Raw genomic sequence first — 16,940 nt, 5'->3', positions numbered from 1 at the left:
TTACCCTGTCGCTGTCGTTATCTTTCCATCAAAATGTTCATGTACGGACGTGTACAGGGCACCTAGGTGTCTGTCTACTGCATGCCTGCATTTGATGACCCGGGGCCCCACTCCTGTCGCCCCACGTCGACTTGTTAGGCGCAGGTTTAACTTTGTTTTGTGGGATAATTAGTTTGACTGTGATTTGGAGAGCAATTATTATGTTTGAAGTTCTTTAGTGGAGTATATACCTACTTGAGTGACGTATCATGTATCTAGCAAAAGTTTGAACCAAACTTAACCTTAAGTTCTTTAGGGATTAGGTCTGACCTTTTGCGCTTACCTGCGTATTGATAAATACTGCTCCCTCCGTCCAGAATATAAGAAGTTTTAGTGTTAGACACGATTATTAAGAAAATAGATAAAAGTTAGTGGTGGAGAGTTGTGATTGGATGAGTAGTAGAGTTATGTGGAAAAAGTGAATGATGGAGGGTTGTGATTGGTTGGGAAGAGAATGTTGGTGGAGAAGTTGATATATTTTGAGACAAATCCTGATAGCTAAAAGTTGTTCTATTTTAGAATGAAGGGAGTATATAATAGCATATCGGTGTCGCTATTATCAGTGCCGGTTCAATAAAACCCAACATTAACAATGGTTTTCCGCCCTAACACTCTAGCACCACGCAGAGGTAACACCTAACACTAATAAGAAGACATCAGCGTCGGGTCATATACAAACCAATATTGGTTATTCTACATATAAACCAATATACCAGTTTATAAGAATACCCGACATTGATCGGTTAATCATCAGTGTCGGTTCAAGTCGATTAGAGTGGGATGGACTAGCCTGTTGATGGAAAAAGTCATCAATGACGGGTCTTAATAAGCATCCGTGTCGGTTTGGGATATAAACTTAACTTTTTTATACAAATTCGAATTATGATAAAGTTTATATGAAAACTGTAGCTCTTGACAATATTTATGATTTTCTAGTTAACTTTTTAATTTGAATACTTTTAGATACTCAAATCCATTATTCAAATCTCAATTAGAAAGGCTAAAAATGAATATATCTATTTGCTAATAGAATTGATTGTTGGAATCACTCCCTCTCTTGTGTATTGTTTATCGCAAACACTCACGTATTTTTCACTTGCATCACACACACACGAATGAACAGAGTGCACAAGCTAGAAAGCCTTTTGGTTGATGCAGCCAACTATCTCACATCGGTTTTTTGTTCATAGCCCTGTTTAAGATCCCACACCAAAATTTTTCACCATGTCATATCGAACGTTTGAACACCTGCATAAAATATTAAATATAGGCTTAAAAAATAACTAATTGCACAGATTGCAACTAATTTGTAAGATAAATTTTTTAAGCCTAATTGCTCCATGATTTGATAATGTGTTGCTACAGTAAACATTTGCTAATGACGGATTAATTAGGCTTAATAAATTCATCTTGTGGTTTACTGATGGATTTTGTAATTAGTTTTTTTATTAGTGCCCGAACACCCTATGCGACACTCTAAATAATACCCGATTTAACATGCTAAAACTTTATATGCCTGAATCACAACACCGCCATAGACTCAGTACATATAAAGAGAGATAGCAACGGCCAAACCCATCACTCAGCCACAACCCACGCCATGCAACTTAACTAGTCCCTCCGTTCTATAATATAAGAGATTTTGAGTTTTTGCTTACATTGTTTAACCACTCGTCTTATTTAAAAAAAATTTGAAATTATTATTTATTTTTTTGACTTACTTTGTTATCCAAAGTACTTTAAACACAATTTTTCGTTTTTTATATTTACACAAATTTTTTAATTAAAATGAGTGGTCAAATAGTACAAGTAAACCTTATATTATAGGACGGAGGGATTAACACATTGTGCAGGCATCATGGATGCATGCATGCATGTCTACTGCTGGATCGATTCACTCGGCAACATGGGGCCTCGCCTTGCCTGCGATCCGGCTACTTCGCGCCGCACTTGCACTTGCAGTTGGGTTCAAGTAGGTGTGTGTCTACGTACTGCATGCCTGCATTTGATGACCCGGGGCCCCACTCGTGTAGCCCCACGTCGACTTGTTAGGCGCATGTTTAACTTTGTTTTTGTGGGATAATTTGGCTGCGATTTGCGGAGCAATCGTTATGGGTCTGTTTAGTACAGCTCCAACTCCTAAATATAATTATAGGAGTTAATTTTAGAGTGGAGTTGTAGAGCTGTGTTTAGTACAGCTCCAACTCCTAAATATAATTATAGGAGTTAATTTTGGAGTGGAGTTGTAGAGCTGCCTAAACCCAGCTCCACAATTCTAGTATATTTTGTGAGAGAGCTCCACCCAACTCCACTCCCAGATTTGGTGGAGCTGAAACTGTTTAACTGAGCTCCAACTCCAAAAGGGATGGAGTTAAAGCTGGAGCTGTGCCAAACAGACCCATGGTTTGAAATTCTTTAGTGGAGTATATACCTACTTGAGTGACGTATCACCACGAATCTAGCAAATGTTTGAACGGGGCAGTAGATAATTTGATCTACATGGTTTTGTCAGGGGTTAAGTTTGGCCTTTTACGTTTACCCTTAGAGATTTTGTATTTTATATTTACCTCCTTAGTTCAAGATGCCCCTTACATGCACTGAAAACAAAAGGCAGCCTATTTGATGGAACCCACGTATCGATAAATCTCATTAAGTGAATGGTGAATCGCAAGAATTAACAAGGATGAGCCATATAATCAATAAAATAATAGCCATTGGATCCACATATAGACAAAATAGCAAGAAGAAATCCGAACTATTGGATTCACTTTGTCTAGAAGCTTCCTTGACCTACTAAGAAAAAAAAATAGTAAGGTTATGGATATAATTTACAATGTACACTTTTAATTAAAAAAACTATTTTGCAAATATACCCTCTTACTCTATCTATGCAACTTTCCTTTGAGGAAAAAAATTACAAATAGATCATTGACCTATATTTAGAAAGATCCAACAAATGTTGTGCATATAATTTTATCAATCACACGGTTTACAAATAACCTCATCTTTTAATAAAGATTAATATGATCCGACTAATCTTTATATCATTCAAAGTTATATATATTAGTGATGAGTATATAGTATATATTTGTATGTGTGTGTGTGATATGCTGATGTAACCATCAACTATGCACCCATTAAAGATGTTATGATTAATCATTATTACAAATTTAAACTTATTATTGCTACCGCAATCTATAGATATTTAATAGAGAGGGAGTTTATAGTTGCGCGATGCGCAACTTAACATACTAGTACTATTAAATAGCATACAGATGTCGCCATCATCAGTATCGGTTCAATAAAACCTAACACTAACTATGGTTTTCTGCACCCAACACTCTCACACTAAGTAGAGGTAACACATGCCACTAATAAGAAGACATTAGCGCCGGGTCATATACAAACCAATATTGATTATTCTACGTATAAGAATACCCGACACTTATTGGTTAATCATCGGTGTCGGTTCAAGTCGATTATAGTGGGATGGGCTAGCCTGCGAAAAGTCATCAGTGTCGGGTCCTAAGCATTCGTGCCAGTTTGGGATATGTACTTAACTTTTTCATACAAATTCGAATTATGATAAAGTTTATATGAAAAATGTAGCTCTTGACAATATCTATGATTTTATAGTTAACTTTTTTAGTTGAATACTTTTAGATACTCAAATCCATTATTCAAAAATCGATTAGAAAGGCTAAAAAGGAAAATATCCATTTGCTAATAGAATTGATGTGGATGTGAGTTGGTTGAAATAGATGCACGTGGTAGGGTGTGTCCAATTCGGTGGTAGATTGCTATAACAATTAGTTGTTGCACTTGTACATAATGAAATGATAGAATATAAAATGTGGAGTACAAAAGGTTAGGGCTCCTTGATATATAGAAATTTTGGAGAATTTTAATTCTATGGAAAAATTTCCTAAGAATGTTTTGAAGCAAATGATAAAATCATATCCTATCCTTAGAAATTCCTACATAATGAACAATCCTATAGAGATTTTGAAAGAATTTTTTTGAAAGGAGATTTTCAAGGAAATTTATCAAGAGCTCTAACCTCTTATAAATTTTCCTTTGAATCTATCTCTAATATGATTTCTACGTTTTTTCTGTGGTCCAATCAAACGGTTATTGTTGTGTTTTTTTCTGTGTTTTACAATACTTAGTTTTAAACTAGTATTATATCACTTATGTATTTCCTATTCCTCAGTCTTTTTTCATTCCCGCTATTCAAGGAACCCTAAAGTTGCTGTCAGCCCGTGACATCCCTGTGATTTCCAGGATGTGCATTTTTCCGATGCAAATAACTCGTCTTTGATAGTTAGCTTGATAGATTATCATCCACACATCCAAAACTTAAATTCCCAGACGTTACTTTATTTTAGAGAGTTATTTTTGGTGTTTACTCATTGTATGTTATTTTCTGGATTGACTTTTAAATCACTACTGATATTAAGTTTTCTGGTAACTTTTCTGGATTGACTTTTAAATCACTACTGATATTAAATTTTTAGAAAAAAATATTTATTTATAAGTGTTTAGGTGGTATGGATGGAAGGAACGAGACCCTAACCAAATGCAATACTGTACAGTTTGTTGTTGGGAGATCCTCGTGAGTTCTAGGATCCACTTTTCCTTCGTATTTTTCTTCTTCCTGACGCGAATTATAACACGAGAGCACAGTCGCCCATATCCATCCCATCGCTACCGTCCGAGAGCTTTCTCTCGCTCGGCTGACGGCGACCGCCGGCGCCGGTGTCGCCACGCGCCGGCGCCTCCGCCCGCTTGCTCGCACGCGGGCCGGTCAAGAGGCCCACGCCGCGTAGGCCTAGCTAGCTAGCTGTATCCCGCCGCCAGCGCGCGCGAGAGAATAGCTAATACCTCGTTCCCGAATACTATTTTGATCAACGATATCTATAAAACTAAGATATTTTAAATAAAAAAGAGCTACATATTATGATATATTATTTATTGATAAATCTGGTAGCATTAATTTTATATTATTGATTGATCTTTTTATTTTCTTATGCTATTAATAGACAAAGTTACAAATATTTGACTTGACACTATACTAAAAATACATATTTTTTTTAGGACGGAGGGGATAGTAATTAAGAACATACTCCCTCCATCGTATAAAAAACGAATCTAAAATTAAATGTGACGTATTCTTTAGTATGTCTAGATTCGTAATATATGTCAAATCTGATACTAGGTTGATCCTTTTATGGAACGGTGGGAGTAAAACGGATACAATATTTTTTTAGATATATTTTATTAAGAAATGTTCATGTCTAGATATATTTGGACTAGAAAATATTTCATTCCATTCTAGATTTTTATATTATAGGATACACAATGGACTCAAATAGTTTTATAGATATAGCTATATCTAGGTGTCATGGTACCAATTATTTATTTATATGTGACTCAGATAGTTTTAGTAATGGGTCTATTCAGCCGCAAGGGGTGCAGCAGCGCTGCAGCATGGAGAAACAGTGAAGCAAGCAAAAAAAAAAAAAAAAAGCAGTGGTTGGCAGCAGGCAACTGCTGTACCTGTTAGCCGAACCGGCCCAATATTGATATGGTACAAGCTTATGTATAAACATGACCTGTGTTATAACTAGAGAAACAAAAATTAAAGCAAAATCATGCAGCACCTGTGCAGTGAAAAAAAATTGTTATTTTTTTCTTCATAAATAGATTGAATTTAGACTTATATATACAATGTCTTATATTACCATACTATACTTTTATTAAATTTTATGAATATTTTACATAACAGTTTTAAACAACAACCCCACCCCCCCCCCCCCCCCCCCCCCAACCCCCAAACCCAACACACATACTCGTACATACATAGATATAGAAAATACTTTCCGGGTTGGAAAACACTCCCCTAGACAACGGAAGCTTCAACCCCACCCCCACCCCCACCCCCACCTCGCGCGAGACGTCAGCGACGACGTCCGCCGCGCGCCGCTACCGCTACGTCCTAGCGCTAGCGCGGCAGCTCGTGTCGCGGTGGAAAACGCCCACTTCGCCACCGCTCGCGCGCACACGCCCACGCCGCTCCTCCCCTCCCCTCCCCCGCCTCCGTATAAAGCCGCGCCCGCGCCGCGCACGCCGGCCGGCCACCGAGGACGAGCTAGAGCGCGCGCGCGCCGCCGCGAAACATTAGCTATAGCTAGCTAGATATAGCCGGCCGGCGATCGAGGAGATCGATCGATCGAACGCCGCCGCGCGCGCGCGGTCATGACGCCGGCGAGGGTGGTGTTCATCTGCTGCGCTGTTCTGCTCGCCGCCGCCGCCGCGGCGTCGTCATCGTCGACGGCGGCGGGGATCACCAGGGCCGACTTCCCGCCGGAGTTCATCTTCGGCGCCGGCTCCTCCGCTTATCAGGTACACACGTTTTTTTTCCCTTTTTTAGCGCGAACTCAACCACCAAGCAAACCTGATCACTGCCGATGCATGCACAGTGCACACACATCTATCTCTTGCTCTACAAATCATGCAAAAAAGAAGGAAAAAACAAAACTGTAACTAGATACAAATCGGATGGAGTTGAATCTGTTGCACAAATTAATTCGAAACATTAATTATATTTCTCGCATCATCGATTTGCTCGTTAGAATATCAGAGAGTACAAAATTTTACTGTCAACGCCTGTCCAAGACTGCAACCTGTTCGTCGGTATGTCCAACCGCCACACTATCTCGTTCGCTATTCCTGTCCATGTGTTCCCCCTGACTAACACGAACCATACAAAATAACAATATAAAATTCGTCGATTCAACGAGCACATTCGTTGTGCCCTTTGTTCAATTCTTGGATAAAAACAGACGGATGAAATTCAGAGTGACTTTTTTGTTAACCTCTCGCTTTCCTACTGAACTTTAATCACAGAAGTAGGCTTTGCTTCTTTCTTCGTTTAACCTTTGTGCTAACCAGTGTCACTCTCTTTATGACTTGTTGTTTCACGTTAGTACTCTGGTAATATGCAATATATGTCGGTATGCAAGAAATTCATTGCATCGACGCAACATTTCAGTACTTGTTCCGTCTGTGGTTAACTGTTCAGCTGTTCTTTAGCTTTGTTTTGTACTTAAGAGAGTACAAATTGTGAACTGGTGATACACTGATACTAAAACTCCTAAAAGTCCCGGTTTTGCTTGCTTATGTTATGGCTAGTCCAAATTCAGCCATCATAATAACCTTTTGCACAAAGCAAGGGCATAACTCCACAAGAGTCAGTGTGCCTGACGAGCCGATTAATTATACCTGGTACAATTTATATTCAAGTATTGTTCGATAGGAAATATGTACTTATTAGGCACTGCAAATTGGTAGGAGAATTATTGAAAGCTGTAAGATATTGTCTTCTACACCAACTTGGCTCCGAGAAACATAAGAAAAGCCGGCGCTGCATAAGTCAATTTCCCCAAGTACTAGTCCATGCATCTGGCTTAGTTTAATCTGCTAGCCGACACCTTGTTCTTATTGTTTTTCTCGAAAAAAGAATTGCTAGCTCTTCTGGAATCGGTGCCCTATTTTCCATTTTTACTGATTTCATGTTGCGAATTGTGATGATTCCTTGGTCCTTTGGTCACCGCTAACCTGCAAGCAGAAACAATCAAACAACGCTCACCGAATACGACTCTCGGCGATGGTGGCCTCTAGTGCACAATCTTGCTTTGTTTCTGACGAAGATGTGTTTGTTTCCATCGTCTTCCACTAGGAACAAAAAACCATACATGTCGTTTTCTTTCCGGTGTCACTTGAATGGTCTTTTCTGCATCTTCCGTTTGGCATCTTGCCTTTAGAGAGAGTGCATAAGTGTATCTTGCTAAGTACAAGTCGCAGTGGAGGCCTGACATTTGGCAGATTCAGAGAAATGCATGGCCTGAAACCTATGTTGTTAGAACAGGGAAAAGTTGTGGTGAGGTGAGGTCAGTAGATGTTACTATCGTTGCTTTCAGCTGAGTTGGTGGTAAGGAATTGGGGAAAATGCATTTTGCCAAATAAGTCAGATGTGTACTTTGATTTGATTCTCTGAGGGAAAATTAGTAATCGCACTGCATTAGTAGTCATGCAGCAATTTCAGTATATTGGTTACAGGTAGAAAATAATTAGCATCATAGTACCCTCATTGATAAGGTTGTGAACGTTCAAAATGGTGCATCATAAAAACTTATGCTACTCGACATGTTGATCAAGATTTGGAGTGTTGTATAGCATATTGTACTGACCTGAACATTCACAAAATTGCTTAGGTTGAAGGTGCATTTGCAGAGGATGGAAGAAAGCCTAGTATCTGGGACACGTTTTCGCACTCAGGTTAGTTTGGTCTAAGATTTACTTGTGAAAATTGAGTCTGTGTCTACGATAAATTTCAAATTCTTAAAATTAACGAGAACTTTCTAATTCTATTTTCCACAGGCTATTCTGTTGATGGAGCAACCGGTGATGTAACTGCAGATCAGTATCATAAGTACAAGGCAAGTTCTTGGGACAGTTCTGGTTAAGGTTTTTTTTTTTTCAGATTACGAGCATGTCAATTTCTGAAGATGTAAAGCTTTTGCAATAAAAAATATGTCTTTGATAACAGGAAGATGTAAAGCTTTTGCAAGAGATGGGCGTTGACGCGTACAGGATGTCCATTTCTTGGTCTCGGCTTATTCCTGGTGAGTTTACGCTAATAGTATTACTGCATGTTCAGAAGTGTGCATAAGAAAAATCAGCTGAAAGTTGACTGATTTGGTTGCTTGTACATGTAGATGGGCGAGGAGCTGTCAATCCGAAGGGACTGGAATACTATAACAACCTGATTGATGAACTTCTGAGCCATGGTATGTAAATGTAATCCCTTTATCTGAACTGTTACTAATTTTGCAATGCTGAAATATGAGGATAATATTTGATCCATGTTTTTTGTGTTTATGTAGGAATCCAACCTCACGTAACGATATATCATTTCGATTTTCCTCAGGCTCTCCAAGATGAATACAATGGGATACTTAGTCCTAGATTTGTGTACTTTCTTGCTACCCCCCTAAGCCTTACCCCCTTACTGCAATTGCTTCCATATGAACTGAAATAATATTGCTTTTGCATTCTTGGCCATGATGTAGAGAGGACTTCACAGCATACGCGGATGTCTGCTTCAAGAACTTTGGTGATAGAGTGAAGCACTGGAGCACTGTCAATGAGCCTAACATCGAGCCGATTGGCGGATACGATCAAGGAATCCTTCCGCCACGGCGATGCTCATTCCCCTTTGGTGTCCTCAGTTGTGACAATGGCAACTCTACCACAGAGCCATACATAGTAGCACATCATCTTCTTCTTGCACATTCCTCAGCAGTGTCCCTCTACAGAGAGAAGTACCAGGTCTGAAATTAATGCCATCTTCTCTTACAGAAGGACCGATGATCATCTTCAGATATAGAATCTAACCTTTGTCTATTGCTTATCAGGCCACTCAAGGAGGACAAATTGGGCTCACATTGCTCGGTTGGTGGTACGAGCCCGGGACGCAAGATCCTGAAGATGTAGCAGCAGCTGCAAGGATGAATGATTTCCACATTGGATGGTTTGTTATGCTCCAAGTTTCACAAAAACACCTGAAGTTTTTCATGTACCTTACATGTAAGATCATGTGTTTTTGGCTCAGGTACATGCATCCTTTGGTGTACGGTGACTACCCTCCGGTAATGAGGAAGAATGTTGGGTCCAGGCTACCATCTTTCACAGCTGAAGAATCAAAGAGAGTACTTGGATCCTATGATTTTGTCGGATTTAACCACTATGTCGCCATTTTTGTGAGAGCCGACCTTAGCAAACTTGATCAGAGCCTCAGAGATTACATGGGCGATGCAGCTGTCAAATATGACCGTAAGTGTCCTAATGACATCAAATCTTAGTACGTCTCACAATATAACAACAGATAATTTAATTTTTCTACACTTCTTTTGTTCTTTTGCAGTCCCATTCCTGAAATCAAATAATGAGGTATTCGGTGACATAACTTGCTCTTGTGAAATTATACTGTCTGTCTCTGAATTTAGTGCCAGACTGCCAGTACCTCCATCATGGCTAAAGCATTTCTCCTTTTTTTTTTCTGATGGTGAAAAAACTGAACAATAACAGTTCCCACTCGGGTTGAGGAGTGACTTCATGACGTCGACCCCATGGGCTCTGAAGAAGATGCTCAATCATCTCCAAGAGAAGTACAAGAACCCTATTGTCATGATCCATGAGAATGGTAACATCACCTGAAACACTGCCAACAACAGAGCATCAACTGATCAAACAGTTTTACACTTTTACTGCAACAATCACACTGCCAAGATGATTGAATCATCAGCTGATAAACAATCTTACTGCAACAATCACACTACCAAAATGATTGAATCGTCAACTGATCAACCGTTTTACTGCAACAGTCACACTGCCAACAATAAATCATCAACTGATCAACAGTTTTACTGCATCAGTTCAGATATAATATATACTCACTCTCTGCTACATTGGCCATGCTTTTTCAGGAGCCGCTGGGCAGCCTGACCCATCAGGCGGAAACACCTACGACGACGATTTCAGGTCGCAATATCTGCAGGATTACATCGAGGCCACACTTCAATCCATCAGGTATATGCATTTTTTTTACATAGTAATAGAAGCTTTATTAAACCCATCCAATTACATTAAGTGATACAACTGTACCGAGAACACGAGCAATAAAACCTTAAGAAAATTCTCGGTCGGATTCATTTTTTTTTCAAAAAATCGTACTGTATTGAAATTTGAAATATTTGTTTGAACCGAGTGCAGGAACGGGTCGAACGTGCAGGGCTACTTCGTGTGGTCGTTCCTGGACGTGTTCGAGTACCTGTTCGGCTACCGCCTCCGCTTCGGCCTCTACGGCGTCGACTTCGCCTCGCCGGAGAGGACCAGGTACCAGAGGCACTCGGCGCGGTGGTACGCCGGCTTCCTCCGCGGCAGCGAGCTCCGGCCGGCGGCGGCGGCGCTGGCCGGCGGCGGAGCCTACTCCCAGTGATCAAGGTTCTTCTTCCTCGCACGCTTTCATCTCGCGAAGAACAGGACAGGACGGGACAATAAAATTTACCTGGATAGATACAGAAGAATTATACAGTTCATATCGAAGTTGATCTTTTGAATAGGGTCTTAGAATGAATGGTCTCTCTTCTTCCCCTGGTTTTTGGTTCTTCTGTTTACAGACCAATGATGGGTCAATGTCAGTCAAATTGTGTGATTTAGATCAATGGGTCAAAGTGTATGATGTGATTGTGTAATTGTGTCGATTATATATAAAATTTTGAAGTCTCTCGTAGTTTGAATTTGAAATTGTACACACTACGTATAGGATAGTGGTTATAAATTTTGAATTTTGATGCGAATGCCATCATCGCACGTCGTTCAGGAACTGCGTAGGCCTCAAGAAAGGAGCAGCAGCATAACTAAAGTACTCTCCCCGTCCATAAAACAAAGGTGGTCCAAGATAGATATAGAATAGGATGTGATACATTCTACTACTATAAGATGGTGTTTGAATCTTCTGAAGATAAAGATGAAGTTTGAATCTCCTGAAGATAAAAGATGAAGATTAAGTGTTTCATGCAAAACGAGGTACTAATAACGTGTAATTAATTGAGTTTTAGTTATTATAAAGTTGAAAAATGGATTAATCTAATACTTTAGAACAACTTTCATATATAAATTTTTCGCACGAAACGCACCGTTTAGCAGTTTGAAAAGCATGCCACGAAAATCCAAAATTTCATCCTCTGCTTGTAGTGGAAACGAACAGGACCTAAATCTGAAAAAAGTACTACATCAAAATATTAAGAATCTAGATAACTTTCTATCTAGATTCATAACAAGAATGTGTCATATTCTATACTATGTTTTTTTATGGAACGGAAAGAGTATAAAGTAGTAGAGATGGATGATTCAAGATATACAGCAGAAGCATTTGATTCGATAATTACTACAGTTCAATGGCAACATTGTTTAGCAGCATTTTCCTCAGTATGATTCAGGACTAGCACATATAGAGAATTCCAAACAATATTGTCACTTTAACTGAGACAATTCATAAAGCATCTTCACTTGAAGAAACTAACATGAGGTTGCCTTCCAGAAATAAAAAACCATAACGGTACGAAATACCGGCATCATCAACATAAGATGACGATTAATGACAGCAACCTGAGTTCCTGACACTGAAGCCTCAGTTATTTCCCATTCTTTGCTGAAACAAACCCAAATGTCGGCCAACCCCGGAACATACACGATGGAGGGAAGACAAGTATTCACAGGAATCGCGGAGTAGGCAGACCATTCTGTGCGCCATAAATGGAAAGCAGCTCTGTGGCTGATCTTCCACTAAAATTTTCATAAGATCGATTATGTACGGGAGCCATCGGACTCCACCAGTGAGGTTCCCCAGTTTGTGGCCAGAAGGTCTCTGAACTCCAGCTGTATGATTGATTGGCATGTCTAGGGGCACCAACACCATTACGGATGTTACCGTTTGTGGTGCTTGCGGTTTCAGTGAGAGGAAAGTCATGGGGGGCTCTGATCTCAGCTGACGATGAGGCTGCAATGAAAGATGTGATTGACAAAGCCCTTGGTCGAACCCTTCTGGTCGCAGGAGGTTGTGGATTGCTTGCCATGGATGATGGAATTGTTTGTTGAACAGCGTGACTTGTCATACCATGGCCATGGCCTCTAGTTTCAGACGCAGCAGTTAATGACCTCAAATGTGCAAGATTGCTTGCTCTGCGAGCTGTCGGCCTGCATTGATCATAAATTTTTACGACCTAGCACCAAAAGTGATGTCACACCAAAAGAAAGTGAATGAAAATTGTGAGCATAAATTCACATTGCATAAATAGATTTACTTAATCTTCATGCGATTATTTCTTGGCATTGTTAGTTAACAGTTAGAGACAGCTAAGCATAGCACAGTAATTTGTGTTCTTCAAGATCTATGATTTGACTATTGGTTTGAGACACTGCAGGTTATTGGACGTAAGTCATGTGCATAAATACCATGAATCTTGAGAAAAGGAGCTCTTACATACTGGGAGTTGGTGACAGATTTGTCTTGCTTCCAACTCCAAGATAGTAAATACCCTTTTCGTGAAAAATATAGTAAATACCCTATTCACCTAGAGACACATCTCTGAACTAAAATTTCAAATATTCGTAAAGACTTACCTGTGGAATAAGGAATTATCATGCATATGTGGTCGCAATCTTTGCTGGTTGCCTCCATCATATCTTGGCATTCCTATGCCAAATGGGGCGGTGGAATGATTGAGTGTTCCAGGCATTTGAACACTACCTAAATACTGCTGTTCTCTCTCATGGTTTCTTGGCTCAGATTCATTGAAAACTTGAGTATTTCTCAAATCTGTAGTTGCATGACCTTCCGTACCAGTAGGACGCTGATGGAATGGTATGCTTTCAGTACTGGCAGTAGAACTAGAAGGCGCATACATTGGATGGTGAAAACCATGCAGAGACCCTATATACTCCAAAACTGTCCATTTTTCACAAACAGGAAAACCTTAGAATAAATGAAATAAAAACAAAATGAAAGCACTAAAAGGGAAGGATCAGCACACTTACAAGGATTTGGCTCAGATTCGCTTTCCCTGCATCAGGAAAGCATCATCAAATTCAGCATATGTTAAGGTGATGCATAGAGCCATTTAAGTTGTATAGGAGCTTAAGTGAAATATTATGGCTTGAGCATAATTTGAAAACTTTAATGAAAAGAAGAAATAATTACCCAAAAACAGAGGTCAATGGTGTATTGAAGGGACACCACCCAAATTCAAATGAGAACGGCTGAAATTACATCCAGGCAGGAAACAGTTAGAATTAGGCTAGACACTGGTGTTGTAGGAAATATGGAACAGTGAAAAGTACCTTGCTATTTTTTTATTAGATCTCAAAAACATCATACAACTAAATGCGTTTTGCTTTAGAAATAAGACTAACATACACCCTTACAATTTCAGTAAAGGATATTGATAAAACTATCAGGCAATGAAAAAATCAAGCTCATGTTATCTCTTACTCTTAATTCCCTATAGCATTTTTATGCCTTCAAACAAGATTCCTATTTCCAAATTTTGATGCTACCCTGATCAACAATGTGTCCCTAGAGGCCTATAGGACTGTCTTATATAATAAACATGAATTTTATTCTGAAACTTTGGGCAATGATATTATGCTTTCCTAGAGTAACCTTAGCCATATTTAGGTCATGATTGAACTGCAACGTAGAGTTTTTACAGGACCAAACATACAAAGTTAGTTTAATCATTCATGTGTCAATAATATCCAACACACAAAAAGAGGCCATGCAGGGGCCAAAATCTAGTTTTGTAGAATGCAAGGTGTTGCGATATTTTTCTACTTTTCATTTTTCATTATGCGAATGGAAATAAAACTATATATTCATCATCATAAATAGCCTAGATTGCCATTACATGCAAAATAATTCATTTTCTGGCAATTACTTACATAGTCAAAGGTTTCACCATTCAGCCAGTCACCTGTATCAGAATGGCTACATGGTTGGCTCTCATTCCCATAGAGCCAGTGACCTTTCTCAATATTCCGACAATTTGGGCACTGCATCACCCCTTTTGCATTAAATGCAGATCCAATGCAGTCTAGCAAACAAGAAAGAATAGTATGAAGTATCCAAAAAAAAAACTAATATGAAATACAAAACATACGCTGATATGCATGCAACAAGTTTGCCAGTGCATAAGAAGTCACCCACATGAATGGACACGTATAGCCCGCATATGTGTAAACAGGAAAATTGTATGCATCGAGAATCGCAAAGACATTTGTCACAATTCAAAGTAAATGAGAACCTATTCTTCAAATTTCAGCTTAGTATACTGCTATCAACGTTTCCAGAAGATAGTCATTTAAGCCGATGTTTCAGGAGTTTACGGTTGGTTGATGTTAATCAAACTCAAGCATGACAAATTTATCACTCCGAGAAAAATCACCTAACCATTTGAATTCAGCGTTAAAAATTGGATGTTCGGTGATTACGGGTGAGTAATCCAATTGAGATTCAACATACCACCACAGCCAGTTCCATTCCACTATGAACAATCACCAACGTCGTGCATTCAGCCATTCACCCATGCATGCATGAGTAGAATTCCCAAATTGGGGACGCATAACAGCAAAAGAACATCGCAAAATTTCAGGTTCTTTCCCCCCTCGAATTACCCAGCCTAAGACGAACAGGACCGGGCTAATCCGATCCCCCCAATAGGCACAATTCTGCTAGCGAGATCGAAACCTCCGCGCATGCTACATCGATCCATCCATCTATCCACCCACTCGACGAGATGGGGAACGCGGACGAGGGCGGGGGGGCTGACCTAGGTGGAACTCGTGGCCGCACTGCAGCCGCGCGGTGGACCTCGCCGCCACCCCGTCGCCGCACGCCACCGCGTCCAGGCAGATCGAGCACACCGCCGCCGCCGCCGCCGCCGGCGAGGAATCCGGCGACACCTCCAGATCCATCGGCTCCGCCGCGAAGGCCATGAGAGGCTGACGTGGTGGGGCCCGGATGTCAGCGAGAGGAGGGGGGGATTGTCTGTGTTCTTACGGGGGTGGGTTTGGTTGGGTTAAGGAGGAATTGATGGAGACCAGCGGGACGGGAGATGTCCGTGTCCAAACGAAAGGACACGTCAGCGTGATGTTATCATGATAAGGTTGATGGATTCTTTTATTTTCTTTCAGTATTTTGCTTTTGCTTTTCTTCTTTTTTTAAAAAAAATGAAGTTTTGTTTAGATGTAACCTCTCCGTCACAAAATAAGCCAACCTCGTATTAGAATGTTACAATAAATTTGTACATATATGCTCAGATGTGTTCAATGGACACATTCTAATATGATACTCCCTCTATCTCAAAATGTAAGCATTTTTAGCGTGTCCAGATTTATAGCTAAAAATGCTTTCATTTTGGGACGGAGGCAGTATTAGCTTACTATGGGATGGAGAAAGTATATTTGTATCATTAGTGAATGATGGTATGTACTTGTGGTAGTATATTTTATTTTATTTTTAAAATTGTACTTTTAGAAACAGGATTTTCACTTATTCTAATCTAGAAAACATGTTCTTTGTTATGTAGGCGTCATACAGGCAAAATGAGACAAATGACTAAGTAAATAAGTCACTTCCATGTCACTTACATGTCACGACTGACGATAAGTCAAAACGTCATTCATAATATTAAGACTCGATTTACATTGTCAATTTTTTCAGGATTTGCCGCCCTAGTCTTCGAAGATACGTAGAGTTTGCGTACGTGTGTTCATAAGGGTGAGTGTACGTGCGTTGTGAGTGTCTATGTTGTACGGTGTAATTCTATAAAAAAAAATTAAGCTTGAGGAATGTGAATGAAATTTGATCTGTAGTTCAGGCCTCCAAGGGACGTCCAATGAACCTTTTACCTTTTCGTGGAGAAGAGAAAGGTCCAACAAAAGTCTGATCGCGGGGCTCTTACATGGACCGCAAGTGGCCATGGTTTATATGGGCCGTAATGGGCCAGATCCTGAAAAGTTCTCGGCAGGACTCTCATTCGGAACAGAAAATTTCCGTCGTTATTTTTTAGCATCAAAATTAATAAAAACTGAAAAGACAAAATCAATTGATATAAAAAATTTAAAAATATATTTTGAACAAATAAATTTTAATATAATATTTTATCGAGCTTCATTTGGATAAATTCTACTGTTTGAACCATCTCAGATCTACTTTAGGCCTGTTCAGTTGCTGCTTTCGCGGCTGCTCCACAATCGACGGGAACAGTGCCACACTC

The 16,940-nt window shown here is 39.7% G+C and overlaps 2 protein-coding genes across 2 annotated transcripts; one reads left to right on the top strand and one right to left on the bottom strand.

The window, feature by feature from the left end:
* The first annotated feature begins 5,993 nt into the window (after positions 1 to 5,993).
* LOC127784347 (beta-glucosidase 31) lies at positions 5,994 to 11,402 on the top strand. Its single transcript, XM_052311576.1, has 13 exons — positions 5,994 to 6,444; positions 8,316 to 8,379; positions 8,482 to 8,540; positions 8,651 to 8,726; positions 8,820 to 8,891; positions 8,988 to 9,075; positions 9,174 to 9,432; positions 9,519 to 9,634; positions 9,716 to 9,936; positions 10,028 to 10,053; positions 10,192 to 10,306; positions 10,590 to 10,692; positions 10,876 to 11,402. The coding sequence occupies exons 1-13, from the start codon at positions 6,298 to 6,300 to the stop codon at positions 11,099 to 11,101; spliced, it is 1,572 nt and encodes a 523-aa protein (XP_052167536.1). The 5' UTR covers positions 5,994 to 6,297; the 3' UTR covers positions 11,102 to 11,402.
* A 619-nt stretch (positions 11,403 to 12,021) lies between these two features.
* Positions 12,022 to 15,739, bottom strand: LOC127784348 (E3 ubiquitin-protein ligase IPI1-like). The gene is made up of 6 exons (XM_052311577.1): positions 15,492 to 15,739; positions 14,605 to 14,756; positions 13,865 to 13,923; positions 13,702 to 13,727; positions 13,288 to 13,612; positions 12,022 to 12,861 (listed from the first exon to the last, which is right to left on the bottom strand). Exons 1-6 carry the CDS (start codon positions 15,655 to 15,657, stop codon positions 12,378 to 12,380), a joined length of 1,212 nt encoding a protein of 403 aa, XP_052167537.1. The 5' UTR covers positions 15,658 to 15,739; the 3' UTR covers positions 12,022 to 12,377.
* Positions 15,740 to 16,940: the final 1,201 nt, after the last annotated feature.

Source organism: Oryza glaberrima, chromosome 9 (genome assembly GCF_000147395.1).
Source record: "Oryza glaberrima chromosome 9, OglaRS2, whole genome shotgun sequence".
NCBI lineage: Eukaryota > Viridiplantae > Streptophyta > Magnoliopsida > Poales > Poaceae > Oryza > Oryza glaberrima.
The sequence above is the reverse complement of the archived record's forward strand: the minus strand, read 5'-3'. Positions and strand labels throughout refer to the sequence as shown.